The sequence below is a fragment of the Peromyscus leucopus genome, chromosome 7 (genome assembly GCF_004664715.2).
Source record: "Peromyscus leucopus breed LL Stock chromosome 7, UCI_PerLeu_2.1, whole genome shotgun sequence".
Lineage (NCBI taxonomy): Eukaryota > Metazoa > Chordata > Mammalia > Rodentia > Cricetidae > Peromyscus > Peromyscus leucopus.
The window spans coordinates 114408667-114428660 of NC_051069.1; the positions used below are offsets into that span (position 1 = coordinate 114408667).

Sequence of the window (19994 nt, forward strand, 5' to 3'; positions counted from 1 at the left end):
AACCCTGTCTCGAAAAACATATTTGGAATTTTGTTATGTTTTTGAGATAGGGTCTCACTGTGTAGCCTTGGCTGACCTGGAATTCCCCATGTAGACCAGGCTGGCCTCAAAATCATAGAGATTCTCCTGTCTGTCTCCTGGGTGCTGGGATTAAAGGTGTGCGCCACCACTGTCCGGCAATAATAATTCAATAATAATAAATAAAGCCCTCTATAGCGTCCATGTCCTTTGAAAAGCATGGTCCACAAGGCCCTGTATGAGCTGCCCTAATGTCTCTACCACTCCGGCATTGCAAACCTGTCCACTGTTCTTTCTTCACTTCTTCCTTCCTTTCTTTTTTGAGACAGGCTCACTCAGTGTGAAAAACTCGCCCTCTAGATATTTCCCAGCTTCCTCCCTTACCTCCTTCCTGGATCCGAGTGAAAATTTCAGTCTTTGCACACACCCACATGTTCCAGACTCTCCCCTCAGTAACTCATTCCTCTCTCAAACCATGGGCTGCTTTCCTGACAACTGTAAGCAGAGAGCTAGCTGCCTTTGGGGTGAGACTTGGCTCACAGTAGGTGTCCAACACGTGCCTGTGATCCTTGAGAGTGCAACAAGTCAGATCAAGGCCCTACTCCTTCAGCTGCTCCCCTGGAGATGCGCTTCCTAGAGGTGATTCCCCAGTCTTCTAGGTCTAGGGAACACAGTGGGAGCTTTACCAAAGTTCTGGACCTTCAATTGGCTGGCGGTGCCCAGCCCATCGCGCGACAGCAGGGGGCAGGATTCCCCAGATCTTATGTGCTCAGGCGTGGAGTCGCCCCTGCCACGCCCCCTCCTTTATTCTATCCATCAGCCACCTGCCTATCCCTGGGCCCCAATGTCCCTGGGCCATCCTGGAGGAAGGGCATCGGGTTATCAGGCCTGCCGAGGTCCACCAGGGACGGAGGTGACTCTGCAGTCCACGGCCCCTATCGCTTCCGGGAAGGCCACTGTCGCGGAGGGAGGACAACTAAAAGAGTCCGAACCCCTCCTCGGGAGACCCAGGACGGTGGAGGCGGTCTAGGCGCCGAGTCAAAGGTCCGGAGGGCGTCCTCGGCCGCCTCGGGGCCTAAGGGACGAGAAGGACACGTCCCCTTTAAGAGCGCGGCCCCGCCCCTTCCTGGCCGGATCCGAATTCCAGGGGGGCGGGGCGGAGCCGGCGCCGGGATGCAGCGAGCTCGGGCGGCGCCTGTGTGCGGCGGTGCGGCCCGGCTCCGGCCCCGCCGGGGCGATGCTCCCCGGGGCGGCGGGTGAGCCAGGTGAGCGCGGGGACCCCCAGGACCCCCGTCCAGGGTGCCCGGAGGTGGGCCGGGCGGGGCCGGGCCTCCGCTTCCCCGGGCTGTGTGACCTTGACCGGCCACGCACCCTCTCTGGACCAGGCCGCGAGCACTGCGGAGGCTGGCGGGGGCTCTTCGGCGTCCCGGCCTTTCGAGCGCCGGCCGGGGGGGTTGCTTCTCCCAGAGGGCGGGGCCTGCCTGGGCGCCCCGATCCCTCCACCCATTGCTCCGCGACCTTCTGCCAGCGCCTGCCCCTCCTGCGCCTCAGTCTCCTCATCTGTAGAATGGAGATGCGGTCGGCGCGTTCCAGGGACGCGGCCCGTAGCGGAGGGGAGAGGGGAAGGCGGGGACTGGTGAGGGCTGGGGGCTGAGCCGTGGGAACAGCCCCTCGCCCGTCCCCACCCTGCCCCCAGCCCCCGACCCCGCACGAGCCAGGCAGCGCACCAACTCGAGGATGGGGTCCATTGGACTGAGTCCTTCGAAGCAGGTCGTGGCACTGTACCCACTTCACAGCGAGGACGAGGAGGTGTCGCGTTGGCTCGTGGCCCGCACCTAACTTAGCATTGGCCCCCGAGTGGCAGGCCGGTCGAGGTAGACCATTCGGAGCCCTTGCGGGTCTGTCTCCATAGCAATAGCAGGCCTGACCTGTGTTCCCTGCCGACAGTGACTCCCCTGGCCCTGGGCATGGCGGACCCGGTGGCGGGCATCGCGGGCTCCGCGGCCAAGAGTGTGCGGCCATTCCGATCCAGCGAGGCCTACGTGGAAGCCATGAAGGAAGACCTGGCCGATTGGCTCAATGCCTTGTACGGCCTAGGTCTGCCCGGCAGCGGTGAGGGCTTCCTCACGGGGCTGGCCACAGGCACAACCCTGTGCCAACACGCCAACGCCGTCACCGAGGCTGCCCGGGCTCTGGCCGCTGCCCGCCCGACCCGAGGTGTGGCCTTCCAGGCACACAGTGTGGCGCCTGGCTCCTTCGTGGCCCGAGACAACGTGGCCACTTTCATCGGCTGGTGCCGGGCGGAGCTGGGGGTGCCCGAAGTGCTCATGTTCGAGACGGAGGACCTGGTCCTGCGGAAGAACGAGAAGAGTGTCGTGTTGTGCCTGCTGGAGGTGGCCCGGCGCGGGGCGCGCCTGGGCCTGCTTGCCCCGAAGCTGGTCCAGTTCGAGCAGGAAATTGAGCGGGAGCTTCGGGCTACCCCGCAGGTATCCAGCGCCCCTGCTGCTGAAGAGGATGCCGCCGAGATGGTCACTGCCTCGGGGGCTCCCACCCGCACGCCCCGAATGACGCTCAATGACCTGCGGAACCTGGACGAGCTGGTGAGTCTTCTGATGTACACATGGGGTGGCCCCTGCCCAGTCTCCCCACCCGGGGACCAGATGGCAGAGCTGATGCCCACCGATCCCTGAGCCTTGGGGGCCCACCCTCTGCAGCCTGCCCCACAGAAAGGGGGGTACATATATGTTCACTGTCGGGTGTATATCTGGTCACAAAGAAATGGCTAAGCCCAGAGAAGCAGAGGTGCTAAGTGAGGTCACACAGCCCAGCTAGGTCTTGAGGCAGATAAAACCCCAGCCTCTGGCATGAGCTCCTCTTTTTTGTGTAAAATGAGCAGCAACACAGCTCGGTGCATTGCTTCATTTGGAGGAGTGTGACTTAGGCACCTTTTGGCACACGGGTGCTAGACAGACACATTGGCACCCTCAGACCTCAGGCCGAGTGCCTGCTGCCCCTGGCCTAGGCTGTATACAGTGAGTGTCTGGGGAGACCTCGCTCTGGTGTCCTGATGGAAAGCCCAGCCCCATGGCTGCTGCTGCTGCTGCTGCTGCTGCTGCTGCTGCTGGGAACAGGAAATGCTATTGGGAGCATCAGAGGTACAGGGTACAGACTTCCAGCTCCCTCCTCCTGTCCCAAGACCTAGGTGTCCCAGCCACCCCCGCAGCTGGACTGAGAGTTTCTTTCTTATCAGGAGCTTAGGACTGTGATGTGCCTGCCTAAGACCCAGGCGCTGGATGGCTGTGGGCAGCATGGATACCCTGTCCACACCCACCCCAGCCTGGGCCTGGGTCAGCCAAGGCCCCACCTGCTCATTCCCTCTGTGTCACTGTGGGAAGGGAGGAGGGTAGCCTTCCCACAGGGCCAGCCTGTCATCCATTGCCTCTGTGGACGTGTGTGCGGCTGTGTGCTTGCCAGGCCTTTGTGCCTGTTGGGGTGTGTCCCGCATGGTACCCTCTGGTTGGGATGCTCGGATGGGAGCATGGGGGCCTCCTGCCCTCATCGGGTCCTGGCTGTGGATGGCTCCAGGGCTGTCCTAGGCTTAAGACTTCAGGGTGTTTCTTCCCGGGGACAGCCCCTGGCCTGATCACAGCCCTGTCCTCTCATTCGGGTTGGCTTCCAGAACTCTCGAGAGTTCTCAGAGCCCATGCAGTATGCTGGCAAAAGGTCCCATGTGGGAGGGAGTGGGCACTTCCTCCTGCCCAGCAGCTGCTGACTTAAAACCCCAGGAGGACTTGACCCTTGACCTTCAGCCTCTTCTCTGCCCTCAGGTAAGGGAGATCCTGGGCCATTGCACCTGCCCCGACCAGTTCCCCATGATCAAAGTCTCGGAGGGCAAGTACCGAGTGGGAGACTCGAGCTTGCTTATCTTTGTAAGGGTAAGTGGGGAGGGCAGGGCGTGTCCCGCTGCTCGGGGCTGTCGGGGAGGCCCACGGTGACCTGCCTGCCCTCTGACCTGCAGGTGCTGCGGAGCCACGTGATGGTGCGCGTGGGTGGCGGTTGGGATACGCTGGAGCACTACCTAGACAAGCATGACCCTTGCCGCTGCTCCTCGTCGGGTAGGTGCCTGGTGGGGGTCCGGCCCCTGGCCGAGCGGGCTGGTCTCCGAGGCCTCGCCCTCACCTGGCGCCTCCATGTCCACAGCGCACCGGCTGCCCCCGCAGAGGGCCGGGACTTTCTCCCCGCAGAGGGGATCGCCCACTCCGAGCCCTCGCCCTGGTAGCCCCGTCCCTGGGAGTGAGCGCCGGGGCTCCCGGCCAGAAGTGACCCCCATCAGCCTGCGCAGCACGAAGGAGGGGCCCGAGGTCCCGCTCAGGTGAGAAGCTGGAGGAGCGGCCCGGGCTGGCGGGGGAGGGGCGTCCGCTGGGGCGCGGTGACTCACACCCTGGGAAAAGTTCCCGCGCGTGGGGGCGGGCCTGGCTCTCCGTCGCCATGGTAACGCAGACACACCAACAACACAGCTGGGGCGGGCTCCAGGCGGTGGCCGGTCCAACCCAGGCTTCGGAAACCTGGGGCGGGAAGTCGCGGCCTCGGCCAGGCCGCTCACTTGTCCCTGGAAGTCCCCTGGCAGAGGCCAGGCCTCAGCAGCTCGCTCCACCCGCGCCGGTGATACACATCTCTCTCGCTCCCCGCCTCAGGCCCCGAGATCAGCTGCCCCCCCTCCCCCGCTCCCGCCGCTACTCCGGGGACAGTGACTCCTCCGCCTCCTCGGCCCAGAGTGGCCCCCTGGGTGCCCGCAGCGACGACACGGCCACTGCCTCCCGCAGGGAGCGGCCCAGCCACCGGCTGACCTCGGGTGTCCCGGCCTCCCGAGACGGCCGCCCGCCCCTCGCAGCCAGTCCCGGGACCGGCTGGACCGGGGACGGCCCCGCGTGGCCCCGGGCGGCCGAGGCGCTCAGCCGTCCGCCTCCAGCCCCGGGCGTCGCGCCCGCAGCCAGAGCCGCGAGGAACAGGCGGTCCTGATGGTGCGCAGGGACCAAGACGGGCAGCACTCGTGGGTAGCCCGGGGCAGGGGTGGCGGGGGGTCGGGGGGTTCTGGAAGGAGCACCCCGCAGACACCGCGTGCCCGCAGCCCTGCGGCGCCCCGCCCTCCCCGGGGCCCCAGCCCCAGCCCCGAACTGGCTGCCACACCCGCCAGCGTTTTCCGCACGCCACTGCAGCTTGACCCGCAGCAGGAGCAGCAGCTGATCCGGCGACTGGAAGAGGAATTCTTGGCCAATGCCCGAGCCCTGGAGGCTGCTGCCAGCCATACCCCCATGGGACCCGCCCCTGACCCCCCAGCTCCGGACTCTGCTTACTGTTCGTCCAGCTCCTCATCTTCATCCCTCAGTGTCCTGGGTGGCAAGTGTGGCCAACCCGGGGAATCGGGCCGCACAGTCAATGGGCTGCCCACGCCCCGCAGCCAGGCTCTGTCCAGTTCTTCTGATGAAGGCAGCCCCTGCCTTGCTGTGGGGCGGGCGCTGGATGCAACCAGGAGCTCTCTGACTGGCCCAGAACCCTCGCTGACCTTGGCAAGGGGGCGGATGGACACACAGCCAGACCGTAAACCCTCACGCATTCCCACACCTCGGGGACCCCGCCGCCCATCAGGACCCATGGAGCTGGGGGCTTGGAATGCCCTACAGTCGGTCACCCCAAGGACCCAACCAGATTCTTGAATGTGATGGACCGGCTCAACTGCACCCATACCCCATTCCATTTTCTTTGTGGCCTTAACCTACCCTCTGCATCAGGGACCCCCCCCTCCACCTCTTGAGCACCAGACCTCATGGGACCAGACCCCACGGGACCACATGGCACAATGGGACACCTGTTGTACATTCCGGTTTCGGGGATGAGTGTTGCTATTTAATTACTAATATTATTGAATGCCTTAGAGGAGACCGGGCTACCCCGGTGTCCTGAGGACCTGTGGTCCAGTAAACAGAACCTCTGACAGTAAAGCACTGCTCCAGCTCCTGTTTTTTGGGGACTGAGCCTTCGTTATATGTTGGGATTCTAGAGTTAACTGCCTGGAGGCCAAGCCTCAACACCCTGACCTGCCTATTCCAGAACAAGAAACAGTTAAATTGTGCGTTTAAGTTGTTTTTTATTACCTGGTAAGGCATGACTTAAAAAGTGTCTCCAGTAACCAGTCCAGCACTGGAGAGGCAGAGGCAGGTGGATCTTTGTAGTTCGATGCCAGCCAAGCCTACATAAGTGAGACTCTGTCTCAAAAACAAAAGGTGTTTCCAGTAAAGCTGTAGGAAGGCTTCAAATCCCGTTCATATTCAGGTCCTTTCCATCTGTGATTGTGACCCAATAAGGTCTCAGATAAAACTGAACTTGTCCAATGATTGGGAGTTGGCTGGGTCCAATCAAGTTCAAAGGAAAGCCTGTCGGCCTGGAGACTGGGTGGGAGCCTGCTTTTAGGAGATGTCCCTGTCCACTTTGGTCACATGAGGCTGCAGCGCGCTGGATGCAGCGCCCCCTGCAGGCGCAGAGCCGGATGCGCAGGACGTGTACGCACCAAAGCACAGCGCAGAAGCTCCCGGAAGAGACGCAGCACGTGCCAATTGTATTTGGCTGAGCACTCGAGGTAGCCGCAGCGCCAGCCCCTGCGGACTAGAGTGGCCAGTGCACGACGAGGTCCGAAGCGCAGCCGCTGACGGTCCCGCTTGTTGCCCACCACGAGGATGGGTGCCTCTGGCGCGCCCGCCGGCCTGGAGGCCCGATGGATACGAGAGAGGCAGTGCTGGAGACTGCATGGCCAGAGGAACCCTCCCCGTGCGTACAAATACAGGCGGCCCCGCCTACTGCCAGAGACCCTCGGTTGTACCAAAGACCTCATATAGCAGGAGACCTTCTCATGGGCACCAAGTGTGATCCAGAAGCACCCAGACCAGAACTACCCACTCCCCTAGGCAGACCTCCACCTCCAGCCCGGCCCTCACCTGTTTTCTGCTATGCGCTGCCTCAGGGCTTTCACATAATCGAAACTGTCGGGGCTGCAGATGTCGTAGACCAGCACAAAGGCGTCTGTGTCCTGCAAGCTCCAGTCCTTAGGGTCTGGCCACTCCTGGGGGTGAAGGCTGAGGTTTACAGCTGACCCTCCTACTCCCAAACCCCATGGTTCATCCTCAGACCACATCACCTCCCAAAACTGTACACACCCTCCCTCGGGCCAGATTTCCCAGCTGTGCCTGGATCTTGTCAGGCCCTAACTCTCCTACGGCCTGGGCTCCGGCAGACTACTACCCTCCCTATACTACTACTGCTGCCTCTCCTTGTCAGTGCGACCCCCGGCCCGCCTTCCACCAGCCAGCCGGACAGGTGAAGCCTGGGCCTAAGCACCTCTCTTCTTTCCCCTTGCAGTGTTCTTCCGGCTTGTTTTACCCATTTAGCCTCCCAGGTGCTTCTCAAAGGCCAGGCTCTCCGGGAAGCCCTCAAAGGCATCCAGCGCCCAAGACCAGAGGTCTGTCTGGGACTGTGCACAACTCACTGAGGTTTTGATGCAGGGCACAGGAATGGGGGAGCAGTGGCCCCCTCTAGAAAAGATACTCCTGTGTCTGGCCCAGTGGCTTAGCTCAGGCAGTGCTGTGCCAGATGCCGATCCAGACACCAGCACTCACGGGGACAAGAAACAGCCGCGGGGTGCCTCTAGGCTGCTCTCATGCAGTGCACCGAGACACACTCTTCCTTTAGTCCCGGAACATGCTCGGGCGCCCTGGGTCAGTCCACGTGGACACGCACGTGGGCACCAAGCGCACGGACACACACACACACACACACACACACACACACACACACACACACCTGGCCACCTACAAACCGCTACCTCGAGACTTCTGGGGCTCGAGCCGGGGCTAGCGACGTCACCATCGCGGATACTCAGGTCGTAGACAGCGCCGTCGAGCAGCACGGCGGGCCGGTAGAGGCGGGGACCGTCTGTGGGCCGGTGGCGCTCGGGATAGTCACCGAACAGGAACTGGCGGATGATGGCAGTCTTGCCCACTCCCGGAGCACCCAGAACGGCCACCCGCAGGCTGCCGCCCATGGCTGGCCCGCGCCCCCGCGCCCGGCGCCGGGGAGCTTCATGAGCCGGCACCGCGCCGTGCGCGCTCTGCCCGGGACACCCGCGTCGCGCCGCCGGCAGCAAGAGGCCAGGCCCGGGGACCGAGCGGGCCGGCGGCGGCGGCGGCGGACGAAGCCGCAGCTCGGCAGGGAGAGTGGCAGGGAGAGCGCACCCGGCGCGGCGCAGACCCGCCCCCGCCCGCAGCTCTGTCCTCGCTCCGCTCCGCTCCGCTCCGGCGGGCGCCGGGAGCCGCCGCCCCAGCCGGCCGCGCGGGCGAGCAAGCGAGCAGGGCCTCCCGGAGGCGGCGATGAGGTAACCGAGCGCCCCGCCCCTCCCGGGGAGGGTCAACGGCTCAGTGACTGCCGGGCGGGCTGCCCCATTAGTGCCTAGCCCCCCCCCCAGGTGGCAACGTGCACCCCTCAGCGGTTCCAAAGCAGGAGCCCCGGGGCGCCACCTGCCCGCTCCTCCAACACCGCCCGCTGCAACCTGGCTGTTGTCCAGGCCCAGGATGGAATCAGGCCACCTGGGGTCAGACCCGACCTCGGGCTGAGTGACCTTGGGCCAATCGTCGCATTGCGCCTGGGTCTGTGTCCCCGCATGCACCAAAGGCTGACGGCTTCAAGGCTTCCTCCTGTTTCTTGAGACCCTAAGCGCCAGATCCTTTTCTGAGCTTTCCTCTGCGTCATCTTTGAACCTGAAGCCTCGGCTTGGCGTTCTTGGTTTAGGGAGGAGGAAACTGAGGCTGGAGAGAGGTGTCTCAAGGTGAGGCGGGCAGTGGAGCACTGGCCCAAACCTGCATCTCCTCTGCATCTCTTTCCACCTTCATTACACCCACAAGGGCAGATGGCCAGAAGAAGTGTCGCAAAGCACCGGCCTGGAGGGGAGTTAGAGACAGAAGGGGTTGAGCCCGCACACAAATCTCTGCTCAGCAGCTCAGCCCCAACCACGGCCTCAACAGGTCGGAGGAGAAGAAACAGATCCACCGGTCACTGCATGGAGCCCCTCACAGGGGCGCATCATGCCATCTGAATTGGCAGGGTCCAGATCCGCCTCCGAGGGTGAGCCCCGGAGCTCCTCGGCTGTCTGGAAAGTCTGGGTTTGCCCCCATCCGGCTCTGCCATCTTCACCCACTGGGAGGAAGTCCTAGGCCTCTGCCCTCCACCCAGGTACTGTGAAATGCACACTCGTGACTTTGCACCAACCAAGGTGCTCATATATCCATATTTCAAGTCTAGCCGGTCGTCAGCATAGTGAAATGAATTAAAAAAAAAAATGTCGCCGAGCGGTGGTGGCGCACGTCTTTAATCCCAGCACTCGGGAGGCAGAGCCAGGCGGATCTCTGTGAGTTCGAGGCCAGCCTGGGCTACAGAGTGAGTTCTAGGAAAGGTGCAAAGCTACACAGAGAAACCCTGTCTCGAAAAACAAAACAAACAAATAAAATGTCTCCCCCTTAGGAGGGAAGGCTCTAGAACCATTTAGATATAGGGTTTTAAAGGCATTGACAGTGTATTCACCTGACAACCAAGAGGAAGAAAGGGCGGGATAAACTGGCCTGTGAAGGGGAGGAGGCAGACACTCCCACGGGAAGCAGGTGTCAGCGGCCAGGGGGTGTCTTCCTCCTCCCAGAGCGGACCTAGGCCTTCTCTGATTTCACTCTGGCTCCATCCGCTAGGGACTGTATGTACTGCCATACTCTAGGCCTGTCCCTTCAGACTATGGACAGCTGGCGGGCTGTTTGGTTGTTTCTCTTCTCTTCCCCTTCTTGCTGGGTTTCCCTAGAAGGACTCCACTTCCGTTTCCAGGTTCCCAGGCTTCTGGGTTTTACAGCTGCTTTTTGCTTCCAGAAACAAAGAAGGGAGTAGAAGAATTCAGCCCCTTGCTCTTAGCACCCCGCGGGGAGCAGGGCGACAGCAGGCTGGTCTTTCCCTGGGACTGTGTTCTCCTAGGGCCCAGCTCTAGATGCGGCGGGTTCCCTTCCCTGGCTGAGCGCCCATGCCCGGCGTCCTTGGGAGTCCCCAGCAGGGCTGTGGGCCGGGCATCTCCGGGCCCCAGCGAGACTTCAAAGCCTGTGTTTCTCTGTTTTTGAAAGGAGTCTCACTTGTTATGCTTGGCTGCCCTCAAAACTGTAATCCTCCTGCGCCAGTCCAGTCTTTCGGGTGCTGGGACTACCCGTGTGCAGCACTCTACCTGGCTTGCACGCGCTCTTGGAACTGGAAGATGCTATCCCTGCAACGGGCCCCCAGGATCCCACAAATCCTTTGCACACCAGTTACCAACAGCAGTTCACGCTTCTCCAGGCTGGTGTAGTCGAGCCCTGAGCTCAGCTCTCTGCCCATCCGGGTGCTGAGGGAGGCAGTGATTTGGCCCGAGTGTCCATAATGTACTCCATAAACATACAGAGAAGCAGCGAGATGGAAAGTCCTGGGCTGCTTCAGACCCAGGGGTGGGGTGGGGTGGGGAGGTGTGGCGGTGAGTGAAGGGAGGCACTAGTGGACCGAATCTGAGGGACTCGGGAAGGGTCTGGGCACACACTGTCATGTCACCCAAGCAAACCCTGAGAAGTGAAGCACCAGAGAGGACTGGGAAGCAGCTGAGCAGGCCGGGGTGCAGAGCCTCTCCCAGGTTACTGCCCTGCCTCTCAGGCGGCCATGTGAAGGTCACTCTCTGTCTGTTGGGGTTTTGTTTTGTTTTAAGACGTATCTTCAGAGCTACCTACTGTGCCACATGGCTTCTTTCTGGGTAGCCTGGTTCCAGACCTTCCCTGGGTTTCCGCACTGTATCAGCTTTGGGGACCTTTGCCCTGGGCTCCCCCAGGGCACATCACGGTTCTGCCTACAATCATAACACCACCCCAGTTGTCCCAGCACTTCCTCACCTCCCTGAGGAGCTCCAAATGGGGGTCCCCTATTGCACAGACACCAGGCACTGTGTTGTCATCATGGTGGCCAGTCACCCTCCTAAAGGGAAATGGGATTTCAGTCTCAGGCACAAAGAGCCAGCTCAGGTGCTGAAGGGAGGCCTTGGTGGGCGGGCCTTCCTCCCAGAGCTGTGCAGATTGCTTAAGCTCTCCGAACCTCTCCCAACCTCCGTTTCCATCTCTAAAAGGGATGGGAACCCAGCTGGTGGTGGCAGCACACACGTGTAACCCCGAACATAAGGGGCTGTATATATAGCAGGGCCCTGTCTCAAAATAAACACAGAGGTTATTAAATAAGTTCAAATGATTGAAGTCAATAGTCTGGACCGCCTAGATTTGCTGTGGACACGATGAGATAGTACAGAGGAAAACAGTGGGATTGGAGACAGAAAACCGTACAGAGAAAACAATCCATTTCTGTGTAAGTGTGAAGATCTGTGTGTCTACATAGTAAGCAGGCACACGTTTCTAGCTCTGTCAGCTGTGAGGACCGAAGTGACCCCCTGAATAGTAACAAGCACACTGAGACCCAGGTCTAGGTCCTGTACTCTATGTTCAATGACAGGAACCAGGCTCTTTGAGAAATGGCCAGCTGTAAGGCTGGGACAGGACAAACAACCCAGGACAGCCTGGGCAGCCAGGAAAAGAAGGAAATGCCAAAACAAATAAATTAGCACAAGGATGCTGTGTCAAGGGGACAGAGTAGGACAGGAAGGGCTCCTGTGCCTGGGGCTGTTCCAGCAGTGGGATAATGTGGCAGGCTCGCTCAGGTTAGCCGGACTCATGAGCTGGGCACAGCGCGGCCTGTGATCGGGCACAGGAGTTTGAGGCCTGTCTGGAGCATCCAGCAAGAACAAAGAAACAACAGCTGGGAAGATGTCGGTCAGAATGTGCTGCACCACGAGGACCTAAGTGGGGATGCCCTGCACCCACATAAAAGCTGGGTGAGGCAGTAACCCCGGTGCAGGGATGGTGAGCACAGGAGGGTCCCTAGACTTGGACAGACCATCTCAAAAAAAAAGATGGAGCATGAGCTTCACATGTGTGCATGCTGACCCCACACATGTACACACAAATCTATGACAACCAAAAAAAGCACAAAAACGGATTGGAAGTCCAGACTTATCTGATAAAAATGATTGAATACACAAACAATCCCGACAGAATAAACTTGGTTTTCTGAGAAGAATTTCAAAGATTGTCCCCTGTCCCCATGCACTCTCGGAGCCTTGTGACTCGTTTCCTGAGAAGAGTCTGGGGGCCACAGGGCTGGGGATGGCTGGGGCGCAGCGCTTGTCTAGCACAGCTCTAGAAGGAGAAAGAAAAAATCAGAAGGAAGCTGAGTACAGTAGTGACTCAGACCTTAATCCCAGCACTGGGGAGCCCAAGGAATTCCAGTTCAGGCCCAGGCTGCACCCTGGGAGAGCTTGTCTCAGAGAGGAACAGGTGGGGAAGGAAGACAGGAAAGAAGGAAAATCAAGGCAGGTAGATTTCCGGCCTGGCATGTGCAAGGTTCCTGTTTGATCTCCAACATGAAAGAAATGTATAAACAAAGTTTATTTATTTATTTATTTATTTATTTATTTATTTATTTATTTATTTATTATTTTGTTGGCTTGTGTGAGCCCAAAGTGTCATGTAGTCCTCACACACGTGATCCTCTTGTCCGAGCGTCCTGAAGCTGGAAATAAATGCATGTCCAGAATATCCAAGAAGCATTTTTTTTTTTCCTTTTGAGACAGGGCCGCATTATATAACGTTGGCTGGCCTGGAACTATGTAGCCCAGGCTGGTCTTGAACTTGTGGAATCATTCTGCCATCTGAATTCTGGAATAACCAGGTGTGTCACTATGATCTGTTGTAGAATGCTATTTTAAGGTGTGTTACTTTTGTTTATGTTGTAAACACACTTAACTCTGTGAAGCTGTGTTACTTTGTCTGTCTAAAATACCTGATTGGTCTAATAGAGAGCTGAATGGCCAATAGCAAGGCAGGAGAAAGGACAGGTGGGGCTGGCAGGAGAGAGAATAATTAGAAGGAGAAATCTGGGAGAAGAGGAAAGAGCAAGAGAACAAGGAGAGGAGGACGCTAAGGGCCAGCCACCCAGCCACCCAGCCACCCAGCCACCCAGCCACCCAGCCACCCAGCCACACAGGCAGCCACTGAGTAAGAAGTAAAGAAAGGTATACAGAAATAGGGACAGATAAAAGCCTGGGGGCAAAAGATAGACAGGATAATTTAAGATAAGAAAAGCTGGCAAAAAAAAAATAAGCCAAGCTAAGGCTGGACATTTATAATTAAGAATAAGCTGTGCTGGAGAGATGGCTCAGAGGTTAAGAGCACTGACTGCTCTTCCAGAGGACTTGGGTTTAGTTCCCAGCACCCACATGGTGGCTCACAACTGTCTGTAATAAGGTCTTGTGCCCTCTTCTGGTCATACATGCTGTATACATAATAAATAAGTAAGTCTTTAAAAAAAAAAAAAAAGAATAAGCCTGTGTGTGTGATTTATTTGGGAGCTGGGTGGTGGGCCCTCCAAAAGAACAAAACCAACCAAGTAGGGCAGTGGTGGCGCACACCTTTAATCCCAGCACTCGGGAGGCAGAGGCAGGTGGATCTCTGTGAGTTCGAGGCCAGCCTGGGCTACCAAGTAAGTTCCAGGAAAGGTGCAAAGCTACACAGAGAAACCCTGTCTCAAAAAAACAAAAAAACAAAAAAATCATCTGGCCTTTACCAAGCACATTTATTTGTTTGTTTGTTTGTTTGTTTACTGATTTGTATGTTGTATGAGTACTGAGTATGTACGCATGCATGCTAGTACAAGTAGTACAAGTATCCTATATGTGCGTTGAAGCCAGAGGAGTATGTTGTATGTGCCCTTTACCATCATCTAAGTGATTCTTTTAATTTTTTTTTTTTTTTTTTTTTTTTTTTTTTTTTTTTTTTTTTTTTTTTTTTCTGAGACAGGGTTTCCCTGCTTAGCTTTGTGCCTTTCCTGGAGCTCACTTGGTAGCCCAGGCTGGCCTCGAACTCACAGAGATCCACCTGGCTCTGCCTCCCGAGTGCTGGGATTAAAGGCGTGCACCACCACTGCCCGGCTTAAAAATATTTTTATTGTTTTTAATTTAAAAAAAATTATGGTGCAGCCGACCAATGGTGGCGTACGCCTTTAGTCCCAACACTCGGGAGGCAGAGGCAGGAGGATCTCTGTGAGTGCCAGGTCAGCCAGGTCTACACAGTGAGAACCTGTCTAAAAAGCAAAAAACTAAACCAACAAGTGCGTCACGCGCGCGCGCTACACTCAACTCAGGCCCTTGATGCTGAGATCATTATAAGGATGCCAAGTCTACAAAACGATAGAAACAGTTGATGAATAAAACAGTATTTTTTCTCCCCAAACACTAGCTAGTTCTGAAGTTCAAGTGTGACGTAGAGGGTGCTGCTTTGTGTATATGTGTTTTGTGTTTTTTATTTTTTTATTGTTGCTTTTGTTAGTTTTTTTCTGTTTGAGGCAGGATCTCACTCTATAGACCAGTATGACCTGGAACTCACAGACATCTGCCTGTTTCTGCCTCCTGAAAGCTGAGGTTAACTCGTGCTCTGGCAGGCACACTTTGGAAAGGGCAGAAGACAAGAAGTAGCGAAGTTTCCTGGTACAGGACAGAGTCCAAGTATATGTGGAAGTTCAGTCTATGATAAAAATGCAACTGCAGATCTGTGGAGAGAGATGAATATTCAGTGTGTGGTGTGGAGGCGACTAGGGAACTGTGAAAGGGAGGGGAGGTTGGAGCCCTACTTCATTCCTACACACAGCCAGATGGAGGGGGAGTGAAATGTGAGCACGCACATCAGACAAGTACTAGAAAGAAATATAAGAAAGCTGCAAGAAAACCCAGAGATGGTTGAGAGCACTGGCTGCTCCTGCAGAGGATCCGAGCACCATTTCCAGTGTCCACGGCAGCTCTCAACTACCTGTGACACACAAACACACGCACGCACATGCACACATGCACGCACACACGCATGCACACAAGCACACACGCACATGCACGCACGCACGCACGCACACACACACACATGCACACAAGAGGAGAAAGGAAGAAGGAAAACACCGTACTGACGTGGAAGAGGAAAAAGGGGAAACAGAGTGAGGAATGAGGATGAGTCAGTAGCACGTAACCAACAACCATAAGGAAAACAGGTGCAAAGTATGAAACCACGCCCCAGAAAAGAGCAATTGCCCAGGAATGCATGAACGTAGGGGTTTAAACAGAGTATTGCTGATTGTGCTAGAGTGCACCTGGAGTCTTAGCACTTGGCATGTGGAGGCAGGAGGGTCAGTTCCTCAGTTACATGTGGACTTTGAACTTAGCCTGGACTATATGAGACTGTCTCCCTAAGAAGAAAAAAAAGTGCTGGTGAGCTGGGTGAAAACGTACTGTGCTCCAAGCCTGAGGACCTGAGTTCCACCCCCATGGGTAGAAGAGAAACCACTCCTGAAAGTTGTCCTCTGGCCTCTACACTCATGCCACGGCACACAAAACCAACAGAAAAAGTTTAATTCAAACCAATCAATCAATTAACTAAATAAAAACAAACACAGTAGGATGACATTCTTCACATGCCAGCTTGGAATATACTTGTACAATATACATGTAGACTGTACATGTTGTAGACTGTACACGTTGTAGACTGTACATGTTGTAGACTGTACATGTAGACTGTACATGTTGTAGACTGTACATGTTGTAGACTGTACATGTTGTAGACTGTACATGTTGTAGACTGTACATGTAGAATGTACATGTTGTAGACTGTACATGTTGTAGACTGTACATGTTGTAGACTGTACATGTTGTAGAATGTACATGTTGTAGACTGTACACATTGCAGAATGCACACGTTGCAGACTGTACATGTTGCAGACTGTACATGTAGAATGTACATGTTGTAGACTGTAGATGTGGAAAGCCTCGTTCCTAGCCAGTGGGAGTGTGGCTGGCAGGTCATTTTAGCTATTGCTGTCAGAAGTGCCAATGTGCCTATCTGTGACCCAGAAATTCCTATCTGGGTTATCTGCCTGAGTACACGATGAACAAGGTGCTTTCTGCAGATATGGCTCTGACAGTTTATCTTGGTTGGCAATGTGACTGGACCTGGGATCAAGCGAGAGGCAGGCCCCTGGGCACACTTTCTTGAGGTGTGCCCACTTTCTTGCATTCTGCCTGATGCCTTCACGTCTTGCTGGTGAACAGACACAGCTGACCTTTCTCAGATTTCAAATGCGGACTGGAGACTGGTGGCTGTCCAGGAATTCTCTAGGCCTTTAGCACCAGGTTGGGTGGCTGAAAATTATTTTATTTTATGTGTATGCGTGGGGGTGTTTTGTCTGTGCACCACGTTAGAAGGGTGTGAGCCATGTGTTGCTGGGAATCAAACCTAGGTCCTCTGAAAGAGCAACCAGTGCTAATTGATGAGTCACCCCTCCAGCCCCTAAATCCTTTTAATATATACTTTTCTTTCTTTCTTTCCTATTTTTTTTTTTCCGAGACAGGGTTTCTCTGTGTAGCTCTGGCTGTCCTGGATCTTGCTCTGTAGACCAGGCTGGCCTCTAACTCAGAGATCCACGTGGCTCTGCCTCCCGAGTGCTGGGATTAAAGGTGTGTGCCACCCCCGCCACCCAGTGGCTAATGTAGCTAATGTAGTCTATCAGTTGTCTCTCTAGGAAACCCTGACTAATACAGTTGTACTGGTGACACCCATGACAAGTTTATTTGAATCACCCAAGGTTGGTGCCATCTGGATCCTCTTCATCTATCTGGAGAAGGGCACAGGGATTCCTCTGTACTGTGTCAGTAACAGGAAAACAGGTATAGTGCAATGTGGAACAGTTCATTGTTGTAAAATAGTAGTTAAAAATGTGCGCCAGGCGGTGGTGGCACACGCCTTTAATCCCAGCACTCTGGAGGCAGAGGCAGGCCGATCTCTGTGAGTTCGAGGCCAGCCTGGGCTACCAAGTGAGTTCCAGGAAAGGCGCAAAGCTACACAGAGAAACCCTGTCTCGAAAAAAAAGAAAAAAAAATGTGTTACATTTGTTTATGCCGTGGAACATTTGTTTAATAATGCAAAGATGTGTTGCATTCTTTTATGTTGCATTTGTTTAACTCTGTGAAGCTGTGCTACTTTGCCTGTCTAAAATATCTGATTGGTCTAATAAAGAGCTGAACGGCCATTAGGAAGGCAGGAAAAAGGATAGGCAGGGCTGGCAGACACAGAGAATAAATAGGAGGAGAGAGAAAAGGAGAAAAAGATAGAGGAACAAGAAAAGGAGGAGAGGAGGACATCAGGGGCCAGCCACCCAGCTACACAGCCAGCCATGGAGTAAGAAGGAAAGAAAGGTATATGGAATAGAGAAAGATAAAAGGCCAGAAGTAGCACCGGGCGGTGGTGGCACATGCCTTTAATCCCAGCACTCAGGAGGCAGAGCCAGGCGGATTTCTGTGAGTTCAAGGCCAGCCTGGGCTACCAAGTGAGTCCCAGGAAAGGCGCAAAGCTACACAGAGAAACCCTGTCTCAAAAAACAAAACAAAAAGGCCAGAAGCAAAGGTAGATGGGATAATTTAAGAAAAGCTGGCAAGAAACAAGCCAAGCTAAGGCCAGGCATTTGTAGAAAAGAATAAGTCTCCATGTGATTTATTTATCTGGGAGCTGGGTGGCAGCCCCCCCAAAGAGTAAAAATAAACAACCAACAACAGTGCACTCCATTTGTTGTACACGACTGACCTCTGGGCCAAGCAACCTCCACCTGGCAGGTTTTTTGAGACAGGGTTTCTCTGTGTAACTTTGGTGCCTGTCCTGGATCTCGCTTTGGAGAGACCAGACCACTGCCCAGCCTTTTGTTTGTTTCTTAAAATTGTATGTGTCTGGTGTTTTGCCTGTGTCTCTTTGCCCAGCAACTGTGTACAGTGCTGTGGCAGTCAGAAGAGGTGGTCAGATCCCCTGGGACTGGAGTTACTGACGGTTGTAAGCAGCCATGTGGGTGCTGCAAGCCAAATCCTGGTCCTCTGTAACCTAACCTAAAGTCCTCCTAACCCCTGAGCCATCTCTCTAGCACCTGTTCTTTTTTACTATTAATTTTATTTGTTGACAGTTTCAGACATGTCTGTCATTCAGTCCGATGCCACATGCCCCCGTACCTCTCACAATTCCTCCTCCAACTTTTGTCTGGTGGGCCCGAGTTTAAGGACAGCCACCTGCATGGGTGCAGCTGCTGGGCAGAGCATGGGCAGTTCACCAGTAGCTACACCACTGAAGACATTGCTTCTCACTCCCCATCAACAGCCAATAGTTCCCCAGGGAGGGGTGGGGCCCTGTGACCCCCTCCTTCACTCATGACCAGATGTTAACAGGCCCAGTCTTGTGCAGACACGGTGTAGGCAATCTTAGCTGCTGAGGGTTCATGATTGTGGAAGTCATGTCATACCCAGAGACAGCATTTCCTGGCCCTTATCATCATCATCATCAGTTAGGGTCCTGGAGAAGTTCCATAAAAGACCACCATCCATATATGCAATCAACAAGAACGTTTTTATTCCAGCATGCTGGGGCTGCCATCCCACACAAAGGCAAAATGGCGAAGGTCCTGAGAGGAGCCTGCAGGCTCCTTTTAAGCACAGCCAAGGGGCGTTCCTAGAGCAGTTAGGTCATTTTAGATATGATTGGCTTAAGCAAGTGACAATCATATTAGCATGTTCTAATTGGCCAGGGCTTGTCAGGGGCTGCTCAGGGCTACATTTTCCATTTTGGGTCAGGCCTAGACAAGTCCCAGGCTTTGTCCTTGAGCTGCTGTGGAGGCCGGCTGGCTTGGCATGTACTGACCATGGGGCTGGCTCAGTGGCCCAGGCTTGGTGTGTCCTGTCTCCCTTGTCCCTGTGGTCAGGGGCACCAGTGATTATTTGTCCTTTGTTGGTGGCTCTTTCAGAAACTGCTTGTTCAGTCTCAGGAAACTGAAATTAAGGCCTGATCTCTAAGAGAAGACTGAGCAGCCTGTTATGGCATCTGCTTGGTCCTCTCATATCTAGCATGTTTTGTTTTTGTTGTTTTTTTTTTTTTTCCAAGACAGAGTTTCTCTGTTTAACAGCACTGGCTGTCTTGAAACTTGCTCTGTAGACAAGTCTGGCCTTGAACTCACAGAGATCTGCCTGCCTCTGCCTCCTAAATGCTGGGATTAAAGGTGTGCACCACCACCACCTGGCTCTTCTTATGTAGCCAAGCTGTCCAGGAACTTGTTATGTAGACCAGGATAGCCTTGAACTCAGATCTGCCTGCCTTTGCCTTCCAAGTGGTGGGATTAAAGGTGTGCGCCACTATGCCTGGTCTTCAAATGGCTTCCTTATTCATCCTTAGTTTTGGTCAACCCTCTCCTTAACCTTCCCCTTCTCTTTTCTTTTTCTTTCTTTCTTTCTTTCTTTCTTTCTTTCTTTCTTTCTTTCTTTCTTTCTTTCTTTCTTTCTTTCTTTTTTTTTTTGGTTTTTTGAGACAGGGTTTCTCTGTGTAACTTTGTGCCTTTCCTGGAACTCACTTGGTAGCCCAGGCTGGCCTCGAACTCACAGAGATCTGCCTGGCTCTGCCTCCTGAGTGCTGGGATTAAAGGCGTGCGCCACCACCGCCCGGCACCCTTCTCTTTTCTTATTATTTTAAAATTTGTGTGCATGTATGAGTGCTTGTGTGTGTACCACCTATGTGCAGGTGCCTGCAGAGGTCAGAAGGGATTGGCTCATAGTTGTGAGCCACTGTGTGGGTGATGGGAACCAAACCGGCATCCTCTGAAAGAGCAATAAGTGCTCTTAACCACTGAGTCATCTCTCCAGACACCCTCTACTTCCTTATCACCCCCCCCACACACACACACACTGTCCCCTGCACCCTCGTATTCCCTCCATCTGGTTT

The 19994-nt window shown here is 55.2% G+C and overlaps 2 protein-coding genes across 2 annotated transcripts; one reads left to right on the top strand and one right to left on the bottom strand.

The window, feature by feature from the left end:
- The first annotated feature begins 1178 nt into the window (after window positions 1–1178).
- On the top strand, window positions 1179–6017 carry Gas2l1 (growth arrest specific 2 like 1). Its single transcript, XM_028870624.2, is given in 7 exon segments — window positions 1179–1283; window positions 1966–2618; window positions 3846–3953; window positions 4037–4133; window positions 4219–4390; window positions 4713–4879; window positions 4882–6017. Coding segments are annotated over 7 exon segments (2076 nt in total). The 5' UTR covers window positions 1179–1255; the 3' UTR covers window positions 5733–6017.
- A 129-nt stretch (window positions 6018–6146) lies between these two features.
- Rasl10a (RAS like family 10 member A) lies at window positions 6147–8707 on the bottom strand. Its single transcript, XM_028870625.2, has 3 exons — window positions 7892–8707; window positions 7008–7132; window positions 6147–6776 (listed from the first exon to the last, which is right to left on the bottom strand). Exons 1-3 carry the CDS (start codon window positions 8108–8110, stop codon window positions 6509–6511), a joined length of 612 nt encoding a protein of 203 aa, XP_028726458.1. The 5' UTR covers window positions 8111–8707; the 3' UTR covers window positions 6147–6508.
- Between the last annotated feature and the right edge of the window lie 11287 nt (window positions 8708–19994).

Excerpts from the sequence above, each read along its gene's own strand:
- Rasl10a (XM_028870625.2), bottom strand. The coding sequence starts at position 8,110 with ATGGGCGGCAGCCTGCGGGTGGCCGTTCTGGGTGCTCCGGGAGTGGGC. Across the intron at positions 7,133-7,891 it reads CGAGCCCCAGAAGTCTCGAG|GAGTGGCCAGACCCTAAGGA; the intron begins GTAGCGGTTTGT and ends CTTCACCCCCAG. Across the intron at positions 6,777-7,007 it reads CAGCGCATAGCAGAAAACAG|GCCGGCGGGCGCGCCAGAGG; the intron begins GTGAGGGCCGGG and ends TCGGGCCTCCAG.